This window comes from Mesoplodon bidens (assembly GCF_964165515.1).
Source record: "Mesoplodon bidens genome assembly, chromosome: 2".
Classification (NCBI taxonomy): Eukaryota; Metazoa; Chordata; class Mammalia; order Artiodactyla; family Ziphiidae; genus Mesoplodon; species Mesoplodon bidens.
Genome location: NC_138177.1, coordinates 174250711 through 174275365, shown reverse-complemented (window position 1 = coordinate 174275365; position 24655 = coordinate 174250711). Strand labels below are relative to the sequence as shown.

The window sequence follows — 24655 nt, the reverse complement described above, 5'->3', positions numbered from 1 at the left end:
CAGAAATGCTCATTAAGATTCATTCTTGGTGAGTCAGATGTTTTTCTTAGCCTCCTGATACAAGAAGCCTTTGCTTCCAGGATGCTACAACTTAAAAACAGCCTTGGAGTATTCCTAAGAGTGAAAATAGGGTCCACCCGAATGTGCGTTAGCAGGGGAAATGGGTAAATAAGTAATGGTGCATCTATGCCACCGAGCAAGAAACCAGTGGTTAAAAAAGCTAAGGTTGAAAATAAATTTCACATACACACAGGTAGATCTTTAGTAGCACCAGAGGCCCTTGTATATCGTGGGGTAAAAGTAGAAAGCTGCTGTTATTCACAAGAGCTAAAACATGGAAGCAACCGAAATGTCCATTAATGGATCAATGGATAAACAAAATATGACACATACATACAATGGAATATTATTCAGCCTTAAAAAGGAAGGGAATTCTCTGACACGTGCTGCAACAGGGATGAACCTTGAGAACTTTACGCCAAGTGAAATATGTTACAAAAAAGACAAATACCATATAATTCCACTTATATGAGATAGAGTAGTCAAAGTCACAGAAACAGAAAGTGGAAGTATGGTGGCTAGAGGCTAGAGGAGGAGAAATGGGGAGTTAGTGTTTAACGGGCAGAGTTTGAGTTTCGCAAGATGAAAAGAGCTCTGGAGATAGACTGGAGTGAGGGTTGCACCATAACGTGAATGTACTTAATACCATTGAATTCTCCATTGAAAAATGGCTGAGGTGGTAAATTCTGTGTGTATTTAACCACAATGAAAAAAAAAAGACAAAATAGAAAGTTGCTAATATCAATATTTTGTACCTTATTTTTGAAGGGAAAAAAAACTTTACATATGCTGCGCATTGTAATGACATAAAGGTCTAGAGGAAATGTGTGAACTGTCAACAGGGGATGTGAAACTTGGGGAGTTTAAGGGGTCTCCATTTTTAACTTGACAAAACTTTTACACTGTTTGCTTTTTCAGTGTTACCGCTTTTGTAGTAAGCATCAGAGCCAAGGCAGCAGTGGTGGGAATTCATGCTTCCCGTGCGAGGTCTCTGGAGGACATTTGTGGAACTAACTGGAGTTTATAGCTGTGCTGGAAGTATCTGTAACCTGGCCTCAACGAGACAGAAAAAGACTTACCAAGATTTGGTTTGAAGTAATTCTAATACTGAAAGCTGTAGAAACTGGGACGCCATATAATGACGAGCCACTGTTCACTGAGCACCCAGAATAAGTGCAGGCATCCTCACACCAGGTGGCTGAGGGTGGCACAGCTAGGAATCCCATTTTACAGATGGGCAAATGGAGTAGCAAGGAGAAGGGACTTGCCCAGTGTCATCAGCTGGTGAATGGCAAAGCTGGGAACAAGCCCAGGTCCTGCGTGACGCCAATTCTATGCTTGTCCCCATCGTAGCCACCCCCAATGGTGGCTCAGTTCTGGAGGCCTGGCCCCCTCTTCAAGGACAAGGACTCCTCCTGGCACCTTCACATCCCACTGCAGCAAGTACAAGGAACAGGCTTGCTTTTTTGTTAATAAAGTAGAATAACATTTATTTATTAAAATTTTTATTATACATGCTGTATTTGTGGGAAGTCGAGACCTCTGAAGGAACTCAGATTAGATAGAAATTACATTCAGCTGAGCTGGTTACAGTCATGTTTAGCACGGGAACACTTAAGCTGAAGCTTTCTTTTCCTTATAGGTTGCCATCATTTTCTTGATTTCAGCAATAGCTTTCCCTGGATTCAGGCCCTTGAAAAAAGAGAAGAGAATCAATACCAAATGGTAAGTGAAACTGAATGGAAAAACCCCATGACCTTGGGCGACCCAGGACCTCCTGACCTAGCTGGTCAAAGCACGGTGATTACAAACCAAGTCCTTTAATACCCAGGGGTTTGGGCTAAGTGCTCTCTTCTGTTTCCACTCTTAGACGTTTGAAAACGGCCAGCTCTCTCCGGCGGGAGCCCTGTCTCACTGAGTTCCTGCTGGTGAGGCTCACTGTGGCAGGTCAATGAGCCCAAGGAAGAGTCATCTCTTCTATGACTACAGTGTCAAAATTAGCCAGTTATCTCTAAAGGTTTCACATCATTCATCATTACCATTATCATTCAGTCATCATCACCAGAAATCTGCATCTGCAAGCCCTCAAAGGTATGTGGGAGAAAGGAGCCTCTGTTAACCTTCCTAAGCACCACTGGTTAAGTGGCCCACAACACTGGATTAGCTCTAGTTGGCCTCACAGCTGTAACATCTGTCCTGCATGAGGTATGGCAATTAAACCCAGTGGGGCCAGTGTCGCAGAAGCAGGAAGTGAGATCACCAAATAGTTGGTAAAATTAGACAAGCACTCATCTGAGGCTAGTGAAGGGTCCCCTCGTTCAATTTAATTAAATTATTTTATGTGGCTCTGCGCTGAGCAGCATGCGGAATCTTAGTTCCCGTGCCCCCCCTGAGTGGAAGCGTGTTGTCTTAACCACTGGACCGCCAGGGAAGTCCTGGGTCCCCTCATTTTAGAAGGACAACTTTAACTCTGAAATTAAAGCGTGGAAAAAAAGAAAAAGAAAAAAGATCTTCAGAGAGACAGAAAGGGAAAGAGAAGACACTCTTTAAAAGACTGATATGGGGGGCTTCCCTGGTGGTGCAGTGGTTGAGAGTCCGCCTGCCGATGCAGGGGACACAGGTTCGTGCCCCGGTCTGGGAGGATCCCACATGCCGCGGAGCGGCAGGGCCCGTGAGCCATGGCAACTGAGCCTGTGCGTCCGGAGCCTGTGCTCCGCAACGGGAGAGGCCACAACAGTGAGAGGCCCGCATACCGCAAAAAAAAAAAAAAAAAAAGACTGACATGGAAGGATCCCTGAAATGTGTTAAGTGAGAAAGGTAGACACTGTGACAAAGGACACGTGGAACATTTGCGTGTAGCACAAACTATCCCTGGAAGGACACACAGGAAGCTGCTAACACCACCGGGGAGGGGGCTGGGGCTGGGGAAGGAGGAAGGCCCTCCACAGTATTTCCTTTTGAACGCTGAGCCGTGTACATACCTGCCCCATCAAAAGGAATTTAGAGTCAGTAAACAGACTGTACCCAGTCCCAGCGCAGGAAGGAGGCACTGGGAGGCAGGTGGCTTGCTTCTAGGCCTGCCCTGCCCCCAACCTGAGACTGACCTTGGCAAGATGCCCCCACCCCCAACTCCCGCTCATGGGCTCAGCTTCCCCACCTGTAAAAGGGGCTGCACTTGACGATTTTTGAGGTCCCTTCTAGTTCAAACAATCTGGGCCTATGTCTAGCCTCACAGCCCCAGTGTCCACCCCTCCTTTACTGAAGGGGAGGGCAGGACACAGAGAAGTCTGTCCTTGGTTGTCTGGTCTGTCTGCTGTCCTCTGCGATGCAAACATTCACGCCTAGGAGCGCACCGCAGGATCCTCTGCGGAGATTTTGAAGAAATACACAAGCCAGGCCCCAGCCTTGGAGAGGCTGTCTTCTGACTGACCGGCTCAAACAAACAGAAGGTCCCATTAAGTGCTTACTATGTGCCAGGCACTGTCCTAAGCACTTCAGTGGCATGACTTGCCTCAGAAGCCACAAGGCTCGCTGAGCAGAGCCTGGGTAGAGACGCAGGCAGCAGGCTGCGGAGCCTGAGCTCTCCTGCACTGTTCGGGATCCCACCAGTCCCCGTGGCCCACCCCAATGCCGATGTCACATGAGAAGCACTCTGGCAGGGGAAGGGGGGGGGGGCCCTTGAAACACTGTGGAATTACCCAGTCTGGATTTCATGTTTGGTAAGATGTACTGCCTTTTCTTTCTTTTTTAAGCTGCTAACTGGTCGTGCTAGCGTTTTCCATCTCGCTGCCTGCTTACTCACTGCACCTTTAAAATGAAATTGCTCTGCCCACAGTCTCTGCTCGAAGGGCAGCCCTGGCTGCTCCCCGCCCACTGACGGACCAGGGCTGGCACCTGACAGTAGCTGGCCGGCCAGCTCGGACGTGGGCTGCGCCGTGGAAAGCTAAGCTGGGCCAAGGAGACTCCCTCTGAGGAATGTGAGCTGAGAAATGCTGAGAGAAGCCAGGCAGATGCTGAAGCCGCAGGCAGGGTGAGTATGAACAGGAAGCAGGAAGTATGAACAGGAAGAGGGAGTGAAAGCTAAGTAAGCAGGCGCTCCGAGACTGAGGAAAGACACGCAGAGGAGAAAGCACAGGCTGGCTGCCAGGGAGCCGAGCGGACCGGCAGCCATGTTGCCACACAGAGACCTTGGGGCCCGGAGAGGGAATGTAGCCCTCACAGCTGCCTGTGCTCAGACGGCTTTCCTCCCGTGGTTCCCACAAAGTCAGGGCAAACCCAGGTTCCTGTTCATGGGTCCTCGTGGCATCCTCGACTCCCACCAGGCCCGTGTGAACCCGACTTGAAAACCCTTCCCAAGGGGGCCTGAGTGAGCCTGTGCCCCGCAACTAAGCGCCAAGAGCCCCAGGCTCACACGGAGGGGAGAGCGCTCTCTGCTCCCCGCCGGCTGCCTCCTCACGAGCGCACGTCAGTGCTGGGCCGCGCGGGGGGCCGCAGCCGCGTACCTTGGGACAGGAGTTCGTGCAGTTCATGATGGTGTGGCAGCGGTACAGGGAGAACGGGTCCTGCAGCTTGGCCAGGCGCTCCTCTGTGAACTCGTCTCTGGAGTCGATCATCCAGCGATAGGCCTGGGGGGAACCAGGGACTGGTGGGCTGAGCTGTCACCTTAACTGGCCAGAGCAGCCCTCTGGTTCACCTCAAAGCCCCAGGCGTGCAGAGGAACAGGAATTCTCAGCCTGGAAGCCATCTCCACACGTTACTTCTTGCCATCTTCCAAGGAAAGGCTCCCAACTCTTTTGTAACATCTCTTAGTCACCTTGACTAATGAGCCCCACCAACCTTTAAACCACATGCACCGGGTCGCTGGTGCTTAATTATATACCATCAGGCATCGTCTTCTACTGATTTCATGTTGCTCATTAGCTTCCTCCCTAGAACATGAATGAGTGAAGGCAGGGACGGTATCCTTGACTCTCTTTAACTGCCTTCAGAGCACCTACCCACTACCTTGGAGTGAACTGATAACTGAACAGACCTGCACAGAGAGAATATCTGTTCTACTTATTGATCCTTGCGATTAGCATATCCACCCCAGAAGCCTGAGATCAGCCAGCTGAGAACTGACTAAGCTCCTGATCACCGGGCCGGCTCCAGCAGTGTTGCCGACACCACTTTTACGTTTCCCAACAACTCAGATCACTGGTACAAGCGCCAGCTACAAATGGACCTCATACTCAATCTTTAATTTGGCCAGGAATCAATCAGTACTGCTAACTGGTCACACAACCACAGAGCTTCTCTTTTTGTGGGAAAATGAGAAACAAGAAGTTGTTTTTTCTGAGTTGCTTCAGAGTCTATGAAGAGCACTGACCACAAATCTAAAAAGTATGAGCTTTCTGGGAACAAAGACAGTGACTCTGTCTGCAGTGAGCTACACATATAGTGAAAGACAATGAAAACCAATGCTACTTTCTTTCCAAGCAACCCCTAAGCCCAGTACTGCAGGCTTTCACTAGCCTGGAAACAATTTCCACCCTTGCAGCTGGGTAACTGCTCCTCAACGAAATTTCTCTCTCCCCTGCTTCCACGTTAAAAACCCCGTGAGAGGCAGACGGGGAGCCTTCTGACAGACGCAGTCCGGGGCAAGTGGGCAAGTGGGCAGGGAAGAGTCAGAAGCACAGGGAAGCATCTGAAACATCTGCAAGGCGTGGTGTGCCAACCCGCAGCCACCATCCCTGGGCGTGACCCTCACCACACTAAATGAAGGCATTCTGCAGATGAAGCCCCAGATTTACGGAAAGCCAAGTGAAGGTGATGCAACCAGTTACCGTTTGTAATGGATGACAAAGAAGGAAGCCATTGCCCCTCAGAACATCGGTTTCCATTTCTCTTACAGTAATGAAGGAGCGCCTTACCTGCATAAGAACCGCGGGTCCCAAGTACTTGTCCCCATTCCACCAGTAGCTCGGGCAGCTGGTGCTGCAGCAGGCGCAGAGAATGCACTCATAGAGCCCGTCCTGTGTGGGGAGAAAGGGCAATCAGGAGCCCACCATGGAAGAGATGGTCGTGTCCTGAGCTGATTAAATGTGAGGTCTGGGGTCAGTGCACGAGCAAAGTGCCTACTCGCACGTGAGTTTTCTTGGCAAAATCCTAGGAGTGGTTTGCAGAGATTTTTCAGATTCATAAAAAAGATCTTGGAATTGAAATTTAGACATTTGCTGGATTAGAGCCCAGAGTTCTTAAGTCTAAGTACAGTGTACTCATCCTTTAATAAATAACCCCTCACTTATCTTAAAAAAAAAACAAACCAAAAACAAAAACATGAAAAGAACTTACCACCTCGAATGCAGTCTAGCAGAAATTAAAAAGGCCCTGAGTGCTGAGGCATCTAGAGTCTACACCAGCCTCTGCCCTGGCTCAGCAGACACCTCAAGTTTTCGATAGGAACATCAACATCACCCTAAACAGCCAACCAGCACTGAGCACCATGTGCCTTACTGACGACCTCATTTGATTGTCACAATAATCCTGGGGTGAGTGCTATTAGGTTCCCATTTTACAGGTAAGGAGCTGAGGCCCCGAGAAGTTAGGTCACTTCCCGAGGGTGACACAGCTGCAAACAGGTGGCCCGACTCTGGCATCCCTCCTCTAACACTGCCACACTGACTCAGCGTGCCCAACCAGTTCTAACTGGACTTTCTGATTTGGGGAACAACAGAAACTGATTAAAAGTGGCAAAACAGGAGGGCACGCTGACATCTGAAAACAGATGACACAGAGTTGATGGTCATGATTGTAACCACGAGTCTTCAACAAAAATTATGTTCTGTTCAGGCAGCTGGTGAGAGTGTAAACTGGCCCCACTGTCTAGAAAGCATAAGGTCACAGGATTAAGAGCCTTCACGACAGTCATATTCTTTACTTATAAAAGGGTAGTTGTTGACAGAGATTACCTTTGGGTGGTGGAATTATAGATTATTTGAAAATTAGTTCTCTTTTCCAATTACCTATAATGAGCATTATGGCTTTTAAAATCATGAAAAAAAGTTAGGTTCAGCAATATTAATTTGAAGAAGTGAAAAATGCTAAATAAGCAAATGTTTGGTATTTAAATGAGTGAATTTTGACTACCTAGAAAACATGTTCAGGGGAACCCTCTAATCCCTAAAAATAGTACATCAAGGAGATGTTTATAAGCTACAAGCTTTCCTACCTGAGGACTGTGAGATGACAAGCTGGGCCAGGGTGGCCAGTTCCAACCTGGACCCTGGGATGCGTCAGACTCCCTGGAGTTAGAAACTGGGGCAGAGCTATGTCCCGAGAACGAGAAACTCTTGGAAGAGAAGGCAGCTGCTCGCTCTGAATTACAACATCACCATGCTGACCCTCAACATCTCGATGACGACAGAGCTGGGCATTACCAGGACCTTCCTTTCTTAATATTTTATGGGGAAGAGGAGAGGGGCTAAATGTTCCCCCGGACCTAAAAGGCAGAATTCATTTATTCATTCACACAACTCATATTTGTTGATAAGATATAGCACATGCCCGGATCCTGGGATCCAGAAAGGGGTATAAGACGCAGCCCCTGCCCTTGAGGTGCGCTCAGTCTGCTAACAGCCTGTCACGTGAACGAATGAAGTGGTGACCCTGAGACAGCACGAGTCCTTCCCTTGTGTAGGCATGACGTTGGGACCTATCTCCATCTGGTCCCCTTCCCACTTCTTCCTCTCCAAAGGACACCAAGTGTGCAGGGAGTGAGTGTGCGTGCCTCCTTCTTAGAGGAGGTAGAAGTGTACGCGAGAAAGAGACTACAAGCTTGCTAATAACCCCTTCACTTTCAGAGATTTCATAGCCTGTGCCCAGGGGTAGCAACTCCAAGAGTGAGTGGGCCCGCCACAAGCCCACACCGCGTCACTAGACGTGTGGTGTCAGGAAAGTACCAAGTTCTAGTTCCAGTTTCGCTATTGGCTTCTCTCACTCCCATCTGCAAACAGGGTGGTGGCCGCAGGACCGCAAACAGCCGGCATGTGTTTTATTTGCCCACCGGGTTGAAGAGTAACCCCGATTTAGCTGTCAACGTTTCAAGACCTGGCGATCTACAGACTGCTTTCTTTTGAAAAAGACGAATGTCTAGCAACACGGTAGCAGTGAGCCCCTCTAGGCTGAGCGCTCCAGGGCCTTGGTCCCCTCTGGGCCCTTCATAGGTTCTCACTACCCACCTGGCCCCGACAGGATGGGTGTCCAACCCTTGGACAGATGGTTCTGAAGTTCCTTTCCAGAAGACGCTGAATGTTCTGCATCACCTCATGCTGTGCCCCCCATCCCCTCTGCCCCTAAGCCCCACTTCCTGGCAAACATCCTTGCAACAAAATTCCTCAAGTCAAGACAATGAACAGGGACTAATAATGACCAGTTTCTCACGATCTTCTATGGACTGCAGATACTGCTTCTTGCCTTCCTGGGATTCATCCTTCTTCTTTAAATAAGGCTCAATGGACTTGTACTGGGCATAGAAGTTGCTCAAATCCTGAGGTTAAGAGGAAGAAGAAGAAATGGGTCAGATTCCACCACCACTCCTCAGCTTTCCTGCTTATCCCATTTTTGGGACACTGCCCACTTTTCTGCCCCGTGACAGGCAATAGTCAGACTCTCTTCCTTTGGCATGGATACGTGCAAAGATCACGAAAGGAGAAATGGTCACATGTCAGCGTGGTTAGGGAATTTCTCCTTCACCCACCTGGGAAGCTTTCCAATCCCACAGTCCTTTCTCCCCAGATGCCCTTGAAAACACCCAGTCAGGGAAAGGGAAGGTGGTCAAATACAGGGAGGTAGAAATTAAAACACATAAGAGCGGCTGCATTCCCAACTGATATTTGCCACATGAATTCTTTGTTGTTATGGCCAAATTCTTCATTTCTGAAATTGTTCAAGTCTAAAATTCTGTGCCCTGTTATTCCCAAACAATCCTCACCAAATGAGCTGCTGGATGATCTTCTAGGCCATTTATCTTCTGCCATTCAAATTCCTTAACTAAACTCAAGACAGGAAAAAACCCTGCCCTGAAGAACTATAGCACAACACACATACCTCCTGCCCCACCTTAAAAAAAAAAAAAAAAAGCAGGTGGGAGGTGCTGGGGAGGTGGGGAGACACACACACACACACACACACAGGCAGGAACTCACAGGAACAAGATCCTTTATCACATACATATGTGGAAGAGGGTAGATTTTTGAAACTTTGTTGAGGTTGATGTCAATCCTTCGGGTACAAGCGAGAGTGTTGCCTCCATTGATGTTCATGGCACAGGAGCCGCAGATGCCTGAGACACAGCACAGTTAACACTCCCCTACCTAGCTGCAGGCAGTCCAGGTGCAATTCTCCCTTCTGGACTGTCCTTACTCTACCAGCAGGAGCAGCACTGACATGGAATACACCTGTGCAGAGGTGCCCACTGCCTTTTCTCCTTCCCATTCTTCTTAGAATGTAGATCTAACGGCTGTAGTTCCAAAAACCATGTTGTGAAGCCAGGAGGCAACCCTGAGGTTGGAAGCTATCTGCTCAGGATGGCACTGGAGCACAGACGAGCCTGGGTTGCTGCGGGCATCACGGAGGACCCACGCCAGTCCTAGTTCCTTGCTTCATGTATTTTGAGAGAAAAAACAGCCTTTTTTTTTTTTTTTTTAAAGTCACTGTTATTTGAACTCAAATTCTATTTTTCTTAAACTTTTTTTTTTTTTGGCCGCACCACAAAGCTAGTGGGATCTTAGTTCCCCGACCAGGGATTGAATCCAGGCCCGCGGCAGTGAAAGCGCAGAGTCCTAACCACTGACCGCCAGGGAATTCCCTGGACTCAAACTCTTAACAGATATAACATCCCAAAATAAATCAACACTGTCTTGGTCAAGTTAAAGTTGAGGGCTGGATACAGATTGTCCAGAGACAGACCTCATTCTATTGTCTCCACAAAGCTACACTGGGGACATGAAACCCACAAAAGCTGCCTTAGCACTGACTTTTCAAGGAGAATGAGGTAATGTGAAACCAAACCAAAGTAAGCAAAATAAGGTGCTGACCAAGGACACTGAAAGGAGAATTTTCTTAGCCTGGACTCATTTCCTGTGTATGGAATTTCCGAGGTATTTCAGAATTACAAATGACTATGCACGCTAAGCCCCTGCTACCACTTCTTCAGAAGCTCTTTTTTGAAGGTAGTTAGGCCGGAGAAATGTGGTTACTTGTGAAACTTGGACTGGGCTATCACTTTCTCTCCCTCTCCCGTTAATCTTAATAAAAGTATAATAGGACACAAATATCCATCTTAAGGAAATACTCTTACAGTTCCCCAAGAGATCGAATATTATCAGCACATTTATGTGAGCCTGGCATCCAACAGAGCAGTATGCTTTTGTAAGAAATGGTATACAATAATAATAAAAATCCAAGGAAACTTCTCTTAAAAAGCCTCCCTTGGAAATTCTCTTCACAAACTACAAGGGAAACAAAAGTAGCCACAATTAATATCATTCTGCCTCATTTTTTTTTTTTTTTTTTTGCCCACATGGGCCACACCTTGTGTTCTTGGCTCTGAAAGAGTTTTATGGGGAAGCTTACTGAAAAGCGTCTATTTCCTGTGTTGTCAGGACTTATGTGGGAAGGCTGGTACTTAATTACAGCAGAATGTTCCCTAAACAGCAGGATTCAGCCAAACTATCATACCCGTTAGCATCTGCTACATTGAATCCAATCCTGTAAGATTAGCTGAATCAAAACAGATGTCTTGGGCTTCCCTGGTGGTGCAGTGGTTGAGAGTCCGCCTGCCGATGCAGGGGACACAGGTTCGTGCCCTGGTCTGGGAGGATCCCACATGCCGCGGAGCGGCTGGGCCCGTGAGCCATGGCCGCTGGACCTGCGCGTCCGGAGCCTGTGCTCCACAGTGGGAGAGGCCACAGCAGTGAGAGGCCCGCGTACCGCAAAAACCAAACCAAACCAAAACAAAAAACAAAAAAACCCCCCCAAAAACAGATGTCTTAGAAGTAGGCCTTTAAATGCTTGAGATGTACAGCAGAACACAGCTGCCCTGTTTTGGTTTTATCCCAGGTTTTCCGAGCCCGGCAAGTGACTGTATCTATCACCTGAGAGTGCAATTCTGGAATCTGACCACTTTGGCTGAGTCCTGGCTCCTGACTCACCATCTCTGTGTCCTTTCAGAAGTCCCTTAACCTCCCTGGGCCTCAGTTTCTTCACATGTACGCTGAGTGTAAATGGTAACAGCACCTGTCTATCTCACGTAAAGTGCACAGAACGGAGCCTGCACAGTCTGTGTCCCACAGCCGTCAGGATCAGTTAGCTGGCATAGCACCCCGTGTGATTCTTCCCACACCTGAGAACCATCTGAATGATTACTGAGGAACTTACTTTAACTCAACTCATTTTACCTTAAATTTATATTTAAAAATCATTTCTATCACTGTTACACTGTCATTAGTAATTATATTTTTCTAGTACATAAAATCAATACACAGCTATTAAAGAATGTCGGTATGCACACTGCCTGGAATCAGCAGCACACTGTAGGAATCGCTGTTTCCATCCAGCACATTTCTACTGACCGCCTGCTCTGTGCACGTGTAATGCTGGGAGCTGGAAGGGGACGCATGTCCCTCTTGTTGGACAAGTGTTAAGTGTGCACAAGCACCAGCTAGAAATTCCCCACTACCCCCCTAAAGAGCTCCGCGGTGACCAGCTAGCATATCTGGGCTGGTCCTTGAAGGGTGCAGCAGCTCACAGGGACCGCCAGAAGCAGTAACCATGCAAGTGAAAGCTCCTGAAGGGACGCCAACTTAGAAACCAGAACTTATACCACAGTTCAAATTTCCAACACTTCTGCCTAAGAAAAGGAAGTGTGACTTGTGGCAAGGTCACCTGGCAGAGCGCTGCAGCCATCCTCCGGGTATCCCCTGGTATCAGTTCTGGCCAGCCCAGGCTTCTTTTGGGAAACAGAACAAAAGTGTCCAAGCCTAACAACAGGGAAGGAAATCCTTACCTTCTCTGCACGATCTTCGGAAGGTCAAGGTAGAATCAATTTCATTCTTAATCTTGATTAAAGCATCCAACACCATAGGACCACAGCTGACCAAAAAAAAAACAACAAAAAAAACCTCACAAAAATAAAAGACCCAGTTGTACTTATGTGAAGTTCAATCTCCCTACACTTTATCATAATATGATCTGAGACAGCTGCATATATCAGCTGCTCTTCTTATCCATGGCCTTCTTAGGTCACATTCAGAGTTTTTCCCATAGTTTTATTTTTGCACATTCTTATACATTTTAAGTACAGCAGAATTCTGACACATTTTAAGTGCCACACTGCCTAAACATTTCTAGGAAATGGAAAGCTAAAGAAGAGGAGAAATATTTAGGTTAGGAGACAACTTCCATATACTGACAGTTTTTATTTTTTCTTCTAAAGCTCCCTGAAAAGTTTTCCCAAATAATTTATTTCAAATTTTAGTTTTATTTTTTTGGACAAAAATAGTAAGTAGCTTTATATGGTTAGTTAACAGCTTCCCATCTACAAAGCAGAGAGAGCAACGCCCACATCTCATAGGACTGCTGCAGGTGAATTAACATACAGGAAAATGAAACACTCAGAGCAGTGTCTGCCACATACATTCGGTCTCACTATGATTATCATCATGCAGAGACTGTGACTCTATGGAAATGGCTTATTCTCTCTGAGCCTCAGTCTCTTTATCTGTAAAATGGAATTATTATTTGTATCACAGGATTATTATGAAGATTAAATAAAAACATGCAAGAACAAGGTCCTACTGTATAGCACAGTAAACTATATTCAATATCCTGTGATAAACTATAACGAAAAAGAATATGAAAAAGAATATATGTATGTATAACAGAATATATGTATAACTGAGTCACTTTGCTGTACAGCAGAAATTAACACAACACTGTAAATCAACTATACTTCAATAAAATTAAAAAACAAAACAAAACATGCAATTGTCATAGCACCTGGCACAGAGAAGCGCTCAGCACATCTACTTCCTGGTTGCCACCCTTACCTGCGCTCCTCTAATTTTCTATGAATGGGATGTAAAAAAATATGCGTCCCCCCCCCCAATTTCCTTTCTTTGTCTCTATTTCTTTTTTCCCCTCAGCTTTGAGATTATTAACAAATAATAGTGTGTAAATTTAAGGTGTATAACATGATAATTTGATATATAGTGAAACGATTACCATAATAAGGTTGGTTAAAATACCTGCATTATCTGTACGTATTTCTACCAACAATATGCTATACCCTTTTCACTGTACCTCTGCTAACACTGGGAATTGTAACCTTTAAAAACCTCTGCTATTCTGAGAATGGAGAAGTGTTATAACTGTCAGTGTTTTAATTTGAGATCTCTGAATACTACAGTGGTTGAATATTTGTCATAAATTCACTGAGCTTTCCTCACTTACCAGTTATTTACTGAAAGCCTGCTCTGTACCAGGTTCTGTTCTAGGTGCTAGAGATACACCAGAGGACAAAACAGATGCAAACTCCTGCCCGCACAGAGCGTTCATTCTAGTGGACTAATTCTATAGACTCAGTCTGTCCATGTTCTTTGCCTCTTTGTTTACTGAAGTCCGGGGATTTTTTTTTTTTTTTTTTCTTTTAAAGGTCTGAGCCTACCATCTTCTAAAACAAAAACTCTTCTGTTTTTCTGTACTACTAACTCCCAATACTTCACTTCTGGTCACCAAACGTCTGGGTGTCTTTCCCATGCCAAGCAATTCTGCAACACCAAGTGGGTGTCCCACAGTGTAACTCAATTCTGCCACTATCAATTGGAGTGGCTCACAGAATTAAAAAAAAAAAAGTTTACTGACTAGATTACTGGTTTATTATAAAAGGATCAACCCTGCAACAGCCAAATGGAAGAGACACACAGGGCAAGGTATATGGGAAGGGGAGGAGAGCTTCCATACCCTCTCCTGCAGGCCACTCTCCCAGCACCTCCTGGAGTTTACCAACCCAAGCTCTCTGAACCATGTACTTCAAGGATTTTTATGAAGGCTTAATTACGTAGGGATGATTGACTATACCATTGGTCTCTGGTAACTGATCCAACCTCTACCCTGTCTCCTCTCCCCTCCCGGGAGGTCAGGGGTTGGGGCTGAAAGTTCCAGCCCTCTAATCACATGGTTGGATTCCCTAGCAACCAGCCCCCATCCAGTGGTTATCTAGGGGCTTTTAAGAAATCATCGCATTAATGTAAACTCAGGTGTGGTTGAAAGGGGCTTGTTATGAATAACAAAAGATACCCATTTCACCTTTATTATTTTCTGAAGCTATTTCAGGAACTGGGAACGAAAACAAAACATAACAAAAGATGACCCTATAGCTCTTATTCTTTAGGATTACAAGGGTTTTAGAAGACAGAAACCCAAGACCAAATATATATCACAGTACCACACATCTAATACATCTGTTGCTAATCTTGCTCCCGCCCTCAACCAGCAATTGGCTATCTGACTCCTGATTTTGGTAATCAAAATTTTTTTTTCACTTTTATTTTTTTTTAAAGGCCGCTCCACGCAGCATGTGGGATCCTAGTTCCCCGACCAGGGATCAAACCCACGCTGCCTGCACTGGCAGCGCAGTCTTAACCACTGGCCCCCCAGGTAAACCCCCAGTAATCAAAATTTTCAAACACATAAAATTTAAATGTTTACACTGTTAAAAGCTGACCACTTTTCCCCATATGATACTATCCTCTTTTAAGTCTAAAAGACCACACTCCTTCCTGAGGTTTGACGAATATTTTGAATTTTCTTCCATTATAAAATTATTTCCCCCAAGTTGCAAAAACTGCTAATCAACTGCCCCAAATCACTGACTGACTAAACCCTCTTTTGCTTCTGATTTGTGATACTCCCCCTCCAACCGCCCCATTCTATACTAGAATCTTATATATAATGTAGTCTATTTTGGAACTCTTTTTTTTGGCCACGCCGTGTGGCTTGTGGGATCTTAGTTCCCTGACCAGGGATTGAACATGGGCCCTGGGCAGTGAAATCATGGAGTCCTAACCACTGGACTGGCAGGGAATTCCCTAGAACTTCTTTTATTCTAATGATCTGTCTATTCTTGTCCTGGCATGTTTTAAATTATGTACATCAGTTCTATTTATTCATTTTCTTTAAGTTACAAAAGCTAGTATTTGCATTTTATAAAAATTTCAAATATAAATAGCTAAAAAGCTAAAGCTCTTCCTTTAAACTGTCTCATGCTAAGTTTCGTAATAGGTAGGCAATATTAAGAGTTTGCTATAAATTTTCTCAGACTTAAAAAAATGCAATATATATATGATAGTATCTTGCTTTTTTCATTCAAAACAACTCTGCCAAGGGACTGTAATTACATAACCATTTTCCTATGGAAGAACACTTAGGTTGCTTAAAATCCTTCCCTATTACACACAATGCTGCAAATAACATTTTGGTACACAGAAATCGATTGTTTTGGCTCCTCTTTGTCCCTTGCATTTCCATATGAATTTTAGGATCAGCTTGTCAATTTCTGCAAAAAAAAAAGGCTGCTGGGGTTTGAGAGTGATTACAATGAATCTGTATATAAACTTGGGGGTGCACTGCCACCTTAAAAATATTAAGTCTTCCAACCCAGAAACATGAAATATCTTTCCATTTATTTAGGTCTTTGTTAGTTTCTTTCAACAATGTTCTATAGTTTTCAGTCTTGCATTCCTTTTGCCAAGTTTGTTCCTAAGTATTTTATTCTTTTTGATGTTACTGTAAATGGAATCATTTTCTTATTGTAGGATTGTTCATTGCTGGTGTACAGAAATACAATTGATTTTTATATACTTATCTTGTATCCTACAACTCTGATGAACGAATTTATTGATTCTAATAATTTTTTGGTGTGAATTTGTTAGGATTTTCTATATACAAGGTCATGTGATCTGTGAAAAGAGAGAGTTTCCTTCTTACTTTCCAATTTCCTTTTCTTCCTTTTTGTTGCCTAATTTCCTTGGTTAAAACCTTAAAATTCTGAATGGTTGGGCTTCCCTGGTGGCGCAGTGGTTAAGAATCCGCCTGCCAGTGCAGGGGACACGGGTTCGATCCCTGGTCCGGGAAGATCCCACATGCTGCGGCGCAACTAAGCCCATGCGCCACAACTACTAAGGCCGCGCTCTAGAGCCCGCGAGCCACAACTACTGATCCCGTGTGCCACAACTACTGAAGCCCGCGTGCCTAGAGCCTGTGATCTGCAACGAGAAGCCACTGCAATGAGAAGCCCACGCACCGCAACGAAGAGTAGCCCCCACTCGCTGCAACTAGAGAAAGCCCGCACGCAGCAATGAAGACCCAACGCAGCCAATAAATAAATAAATAAAATTTATTAAAAAAAAAAAAAAAAAAAATTCTGAATGGTTGATGCTAGTATAAAAAAATTATTTTTGCATATTGACCTTGTATCCTGCAACCTTGCTAAATTTACTTAGTATGTTCTTGTAGTTTTGTAGATTCCTTGGATCCTTGGAATTTTATACGTAAACAATCAAGTTATTTGTGACTACAGACAATTCCCTCCTATTCGATTTTCATGTCTTTTATTTCTTTCATTTGCCTTTAATGCACTAGTTAGAATGTACAGTAAAATGCTGAGTAGAAGTGGAGAGTGGACATCTTTGTTTTGTTCCAGGTCTTATGGGTAAAGCATTCAATATTTAACAATTAAGCATGTTGTTAGCTGTAGCTTTTTCCATAACATACTTTTTTAAAAAAAGATTTATTTTTATTTATTTATTTACCTGTCTATCTGTCTATCTTGGCTGTGCTGGGTCTTAGCTGCGACATGCATGCAGGATCTAGTTCCTTGACCAGGGATTGAACCTGGGCCCCCTGCATTGGGAGCGTGGAGTCTTACCCACTGGACCACCAGGGAAGTCCCTAGATACTCTTTATCTGGTTGAGGAAGTTTCCTTCTTTTTCAAATTTGTAGAGTTATGGCTTTTCTCCTTTATCCTTTATATGATGAATTACAATGATTGATTTTTCAGTGTTAAGCCAACTTCATATTCCTGAGGTAAACTGAAACTTGGTCATTAAGGCATTATCCCTTTTTATAGATTGCTAGATTTGAACTGCTAAAATTTCTTGAGGATTTTTGTGTCTATGTTCATGAATGATACCAATTTGTAATTTTCGTTTTTGTAATGTCTTTGTTAGATTTTGGTATCAGGTTATGATGGCCTCATAAAATGAACTAGGAAATGAATATTCCTTGTTTATTTTCTGAAAGAATATTTGTGTTAGGTTTTTCTTAAATGTGTGACATGATTCACCAGTGAAGCCACCTGGGCCTGGCGTTTTCCGTGTGAAAATGTTTTTGATAACACATTTAATTTCTGTAACATAGAACTATTCATATTTTCTATTTCATCTTATGTCAATCTGGTAAGTTGTATTTTTTCAAGGAATTTGTCCATTTCATCAATTATTGAATTTGTCATAAGTTATTCATAATACTCTCTTGGTATCACTTTAATATCCATAGGCTCTCTTTCCATCTTGATATTGGGATTTTGTTTTCTCTTATTTTTCTCCAGTCTGGCTAGGAGATGATCAAATTTGTTCTTTCCAAAAAAACCAACTTTTGGTTTTATTTTTTTCTACCAGCTGTCTTACCCCCAGCCCCCATCCTATTTGCTCTTATTTTTATTATTTCATTTTTCTACTTGCTTTTGGTTTACCTTGCTCTTCTTTTTCTACCTTCTTAGGGTAGAATCTTAGATCACTGATTCTAAACCTTTTCTCTTTTAATGTATGCATTTGAAGCTATAAATTTCCCTCTAAGCACTGCTTTAGATGCATCTTGCATATTTTGAAATTATATTTTCATTATCATTTAGTTCAACATCTTCTCTAATTTCCCTTGTGATTTCTGCTTTGATACCTAAAATATCTTGCTGTTACTGCTTTAAATTTTAATTCCACTGTGGTCAGAGATTATACCCTGTAAGATTCCAACTTTTTGAAATTTATTGAAATTTGTTTTACGGCCCACTATCTTAGTGAATGTAGCATGTGCACTTAAAAAGAATGTGTATTTCATAATCACATTTATGATTGTTATGTCTTCCTGATAGAATGATCCCCTTATCATTATGAAATGTCCTCTTATTTCCAGTAGTGTTCTTTGCCTTGTAGTCTACTTTATCTGATATTACCATAGCCACTCTTTTTTATGTTTAATGCAGATTGCATGTATATTGTTTTCCACTCTTTCACTTTCAACCTATCTGTGTCTTTATATTTAAAGTGCATTTTTGGGGACTTCCCTGGCAGTACAGTGGTTAAGACTCCACACTTCCACTGCTGGGGGTGAGGGTTCGCCCCCTGGTCAGGGAACTAAGATCCTGCATGCCCCACAGTGTGGCCAAGAATTTTTTAAAGTGCATTTTTTTTGTAGATAGCATGTGGTTGGGCTTTGCTTCTTTACTTATTCTGACAATCTTTGCCATTTAATTGGAGTGTTTAGTCTCTTTTCATTTGATGTACTTACTTATTCTGACAATCTCGGCCATTTAATTGGAGTGTTTAGTCTCTTTTCATTTGATGTACTTATTGATATGGTTGGATCTGGGTCTATCATTTTACTATCTGTCCCAACACTTTTGCCCTGTTCTCTTTTCTGCCTTCTTTTAAGTAGTATTTTTAGATTAAGTAAATGTTTTCAGAATTCCATTTTAGTATATACATATTTAATTTATATATTCCAATTCCAGTTTAGCTATATATCTCTCTGCATTAAAAAAATGGTTACTCTAGAATTATATGTCCTTAGATTTTCAGTCTATTTAGAGTTAATATTGTACCACTTCATGTAACAACATTCCAACCTCTATGTAAGTTATATTTTATGTAAGACAATGTTATAGTTTTGTTCTGTTTTTAAAAAATGTTATTATTTATTTATTTAGGCTGCGCTGGGTCTTTTAGTTGTGGCATGTGGACTTCTTACTTGTGGCAGGCAAACTCTTAGTTGCGGCATGCCAACTCTTAGTTGCAGCATGCATGCGGGACCTAGTTCCCCGACCAGGGATCAAACTCGGGCCCTCCAGACTGGGAGCATGGAGTCTTACCCAATGGACCATCAGGGAACTCCCTATGATTTTGTTTTAAACAGTCATATCTATTTTAATAAAGTTAAGACAAAAAAATGGTTTTTATTTATCATATATGGTGCCTTTTATTACTTTTCTAAGAGTTGAGTTTCCACCTGGCATTATTTTTCTTCAGCCTGAAAAACTTCCTCTTTCACACAGTACAGGAAGCTATGACTCCTTTTACTTTTTGTTATCTGAAAATGTCTTAATTTCATCTTCATCTTGAAGGATCTTTTTGCTGAATAAAGAATTTCAGTTGACAGAGCTTTCCTTTTAGTAACTTAGAGAAGACATTCCACTGTCTTTTGGCTTCTGTAATTTCTGATGAGTAGTAAACAATCATTCATATCCCTGCATGTAATGTGTTTTTTTCTCATAGTTTTCAAGATTTTGTTTATTTTTATCTTCAGTAATTTGATTATGATATGCTTGGGTGGTTTTCTGTGTATCTACCCTGCTTGGAGTTCACTAAGATTCTATTCTTTCTTTCTTTTTTCTTTCTTTGTTTTCTTTCTTTCTTTCTTTCTTTCTTTCTTTCTTTCTTTCTTTCTCTCTCTCTTTTCCTTCCTTCCTTCCTTTCTTCTTTGTTTCTTTCTCTCTCTCTCTTTCTTTTCTTTCCTTCCTTCCTTCCTTTCTTTCTTTATGTTGGGCTTTGAGTTCACCAAGATTTTTAAAAAATCTATCTATCTATCTATCTATCTATCTATCTATCTATCTATTTACTTATTTATAGCTGCATTAGGTCTTCGTTGCTCTGTGAGGGCTTTCTCTAGTTGCAGCGAGTGGGGCAACTCTTCGTTGTGGTGCATGGGCTTCTCATTGTGGTGACTTCTCTTGTAGCAGAGCACAGGCTCTAGGCGTGCAGGCTTCGGTAGTTGTGGCACATGGGCTTAGTTGCTCCGCAGCATGTGGGATCTTCCTGGACCAGGGCTCGAACCCATGTCCCCTGCATTGGCAGGCGGATTCCTAACCACTGCACCACCAGGGAAGCCCTCACTAAGATTCTTGAATATGTAAATTATGTTTTTCACAAGCTTGAGAAATTCTTGGCCATTACCTTTTCAAATATATTTTTTGCCCATTCTCCCACTCCACTCCTTCTGGGACTCCCAATTACACGTGTGTTAGACCTTCTGATACTGTTTCATGGATCAATGAGGTTCTTTTTTAAAAATCTTTTTTTCCGGACTTCCCTGGTGGTGCAGTGGTTAAGAATCCACCTGCCAATGCAGGGGACACGGGTTCTATCCCTGATCTGGCAAGATCCCACATACCATGGAGCAACTAAGCCCGTGCACCACAACTACTGAGCCTGCACTCTAGAGCCCACACGCCACAGCTACTGAAGCCTGTGTGCCTAGAGCCCATGCTCCGCAACAAGAGAAGCCACCGCAATGAAAAGCCTGCGCACCGCAACGAAGAGTAGCCCCCACTCGCCGAAACTAGAGAAAGCCCACGCACAGCAACGAAGACCCAATGCAGCCAAAAAATAAAGTAATTAAAAAAAAAAGATTAAAAAAATAATAATAATAAAAAAGTTTAAAAAAAATCTTTTTTTCCTTTTTGTCTTAAGAATAGACACTTCCTAGTAATTTACTTTCAGGTTCACCAAATCTTCCTGCTGTCATTTCCAATCTGCTGTTAAGCCTATCCAGTGAATTTTCTATTTCAGATATTGTATTTTTCAGTTCCAGATTTTCCATTGGTTCTTTTTAATTATCAATAGTTTCTAACTCTCTGCTGAGATTTCCTATCCCATCATGAGCGTATCTTCCTTTATCTATAAACACAATTATAATTGCTTAAAATCCTTTCTGCTAGTTCCCACAACTGGGTTGCTTCAAGGCTGGTCTCCAGATTGTCTTTTCACTTTTCACTGTTTCTTTGTATGATTAGTAATTTTGAGTTGTATGCTGGACATTATGAATAACATGCTGTAGTAACCCTGGACTGTATCATGCTTCTCAGAAGAGTGATTTCTTTTTTTTTTTTTTTACACCTTCAGAGAATGTTTCACTAGAGAATTTCAAAGCACTCCCCAGCGCCTCACTTTCTGTAACTGGACAAACACAACACAATTATGAAACTGGATGGCAACAAATCTCAAGTGGGCTGAACCAAAGGTGGAAACTCAGGATTATTACTGCTTCTAAGACCCACAATTTATCCTCATTGGAAAACACGCCCTATGCAACGTGAAAAGTAAAAAGAAAGTTTCCTGTAACACATGATTTTAAACCAGGCAGTCTCAGTGGTTAAAGATAAATTCGTTAATATCTATCTTAGCATTTAATATACTCAAAAATGTGAATTATTTAATAAACAAGCTAAAACATGCTCACTGTTTTTGGATTTGAAAATGTGTTCGATCTGTATCAGGAGACAAACCATCCTGCCTTATCAGGCCTGCGTGTGGCAGAGTGAGCCCTGCCCCCTCATCACTCCACCCCCCCCCACAAAGAAGAGTCCAACCACAGCACAGCCAATATAATGATTAGACGTATCAAATGTAAAAATTATTTTCCCTTTAAAGTATTCTCTAAATTTGGCCAAACTCAGTATTTAATACGAAAACCCGGCCTCACAGCAGTGATGCCTGTGGGACTATTTCTGGCATTCTCTTGCTTTATCAGATCACCCATAACAAAGACAGTCTAGAAAGAGGCCCGTTCCCTCTTTCAATTCAAAAGTTAGAACTGAAGTAAAGGCAGAGCAAAAGGAAACACACAAACACATCCTCAAACACACCCACACAAACTGGGGCAACTTTCACATTTGACATGACTGAATTTCATTCCAAGCAGGTTTTAATGATAGCTTTGCTATTTAAAAAATTCAAGGAAAATGCTCAAGTAAGGATGTTTCAATGCAAGAGGAAAACAGCGGCTACTATCTTAAAATTTTACTCCAAAATGGAATCAAGACCGACTCTGGCTGGTGGAGACCAGGTGGCAGGGACAGGCAGGTCCCATCCTCCCAAACCTGCACTGCTGAGAACCACAAGCTCCAGGCACTGCTAAGGGTATTTGATCTCTACCATAAACTTAAGGTGTAATGATTTTCCCTTTTCCTCTGAGAGATCAGTTGGAGAGGACATGATGCAGGAATGACAGTTTTACGTTCTGGGTGAGAAAGTGATATGCCGCACAGATTTGCTTAAAAATTTTGATTCTGGCAAGCTTCAGGTAAAAATCATTTTTAAAGGGTCAATTTTTCAGTTACATATAACCAATACATCTTATTTACATATACATGACCCAATTTTCATTCAGCTTTCTTCATATGAAGTCTACATTTTAACTGGTATGTAACCGTTATACACTGTCTTTATAGAATGACTAAATATCCTCTTATCCACAAGCAGTTCTGATGATAACAGTTTGTCTCCACATTGAGAACCGAATATAGTTAAAACCTCAATGAATAACAAAGATGAAGACCTAGTCTTAAATCTGTGGAGGGCCGCATCAGCTCTTCAAGGAGTCAGCAGCTGCATCTAAACACAAAGCAAGGATAACTGAAGACATGGATGACTGCTTAACGCTGCTACAGACATGAAATTCTTAAACTGGATTCATATTTTCTTTTCAAAAAACACTGATCTTTCTAGTGATGTTTAAGTTTAAAAAGTTATCTTAGTTCTTTAACCCTCAAAGAACTGCTATATTTAGGCTGCTAACCAAAAAAATAATTAAGAGCATGTACCTTTGTCCATAGTCTCCAAGGGTTAAAGTGCAGGAACTGTCTATAACCTGGTATATAACGCACCCTATTCCACTTTTTTCTTAAAAGAAGCCTTTCCTTTGGTTTCTTGCAGTTTTTCACTGAGCCTGTCCTTTGTCTCCTCCAGCTTCTCTGAGGAGCTCCTTTGTCTCCTCCATCCTGTCTTGCAGATACTCCTTCACAGGAGGTGGCGTCGACATGTAGCTGCGGCTGCGCAGATACTTCACAGTGAAGGAGGTCCCCCCCAGGGTCACAGTGTACGGCGTAGGCATTGCAATCTTCAACAGGGCATATGCTGTTAGTGCATTTCCACTCTGGGAATTTTTCAGAATGTTTACTATGCTGTCTGGTAACCCAGTAAGTTCTAGAAAAGGAATTCCAAACCAAACACCGGAAGTTATTAGATGCACTGGAATCAAAACTTTCCCATATTATCTAAATGTTTTTTTTAAATAATAAATTTATTTATTTTTATTTATTTTATTTTTGGCTGTGTTGGGTCTTTGTTGCTGTGCACGGGCTTTCTCTAGTTGCAGCGAGAGGGAGCTGCTCTTTGTTGCGGTGTGCGGGCTTCTCATTGTGGTGGCTTCTCTTTGTTGAGGAGCACGGGCTCTAGGCGCACAGGCTTCATTGTTGTGGCACGTGGGCTCAGTAGTTATGGCTCGCGGGCTCTAGAGCGCAGGCTCAGGAGTTGTGGCGCACGGGCTTAGTTGCTCTGCGGCATGTGGGATCTTCCCGAACCAGGGCTTGAACCTGTGTCCCCTGCATTGGCAGGCGAATTCTTAACCACTGCGCCACCAGGGAAGCCCTAAATGTTTTCTTAAATCGTTGGTAAGGACTAACTGATCTGTCTTGTAAAGGATCAGGTTCTCCCTTTTTTTGGAGAGAGTTCTGGGGATGCAGCACTGGATGACAGAACTCTCTTGGATAAGATATCCTGCTCCCACTGTTTATGGTGAAGGACCCCTGGTTGGGGTGTATGAGCAATGAATGGATTCCTTTCCTCTGCAGCACACTGGGCAGCGGGTAAGTGCAGCCATCGTTTCCGAGGGCCCAGTACCCAAACCACTCTGGATTCCGACGTATATAAAAGTAATGGTGCCTTTATGTTTTGATTTTTGACAGTGTCCCCAAAGACCAGCTTTATCTGGTTCCATGCATGTCCTACATGCCAGTCGGAATACAGTCTTTGGTACATTTCATTGCATTTTGAAGAGCGGAGATTGATGGATTTCAGCTTCTATAGAGACTCAGGACCTGAGGCCACCGCCGCTCCCCGCTGTGCGGCTGCTCCGAGCCCCCCCACCGTCCCTCCAGAGTGAGGGGCCGACCGTGGGTCAGGGTGCTGGAAGCCGCGGGCTCAGGCGACCCAGCTTCCGGCCCACCCACCCGACACACCAGCCCCACCAGAAACCCGCTCACACCTGCTCTTGCCGGTGCCCTCAGTACGGCCTGATTGTTTCTTAAAGCAACAATTAGTATGGCTGAACTCAAGATCTGGGCACAGTTCATAAACAGCATTTGGGGCTCCCCTTTTGTACTCCTTTCCAGGATTTCCCCCTCATTTTCTGGTGCTATGGTAGCTTCCAAATATATCACCTGGTTATTCAAGCTAGTGACCACACTAAGACTGGGGTTTTTTTGTTTTTGTTTTCAATAAATTT

At 43.4% G+C, this 24655-nt stretch overlaps 1 protein-coding gene and 1 pseudogene across 2 annotated transcripts in view; both read right to left on the bottom strand.

Moving 5' to 3' along the window:
* Nucleotides 1-1522: 1522 nt before the first annotated feature.
* Nucleotides 1523-24655, bottom strand: part of SDHB (succinate dehydrogenase complex iron sulfur subunit B) — a 36555-nt gene continuing 13422 nt past the window's right edge. Inside the window, exons 3-8 of the mRNA XM_081225644.1 lie at nucleotides 12107-12192; nucleotides 9246-9382; nucleotides 8471-8587; nucleotides 5973-6074; nucleotides 4563-4685; nucleotides 1523-1752 (exon numbers count right to left, since the gene is read on the bottom strand). Of these exons, the coding sequence (XP_081081770.1) occupies nucleotides 1675-1752; nucleotides 4563-4685; nucleotides 5973-6074; nucleotides 8471-8587; nucleotides 9246-9382; nucleotides 12107-12192 (643 nt within the window). The 3' untranslated portion in view covers nucleotides 1523-1674. The remainder of the gene's footprint in view (nucleotides 1753-4562; nucleotides 4686-5972; nucleotides 6075-8470; nucleotides 8588-9245; nucleotides 9383-12106; nucleotides 12193-24655) is intronic.
* LOC308612641 (protein FAM210A-like) lies at nucleotides 16543-24184 on the bottom strand (annotated as a pseudogene). The gene is made up of 2 exons: nucleotides 23799-24184; nucleotides 16543-23426 (listed from the first exon to the last, which is right to left on the bottom strand). The product of its transcript is annotated as a protein FAM210A-like (transcript).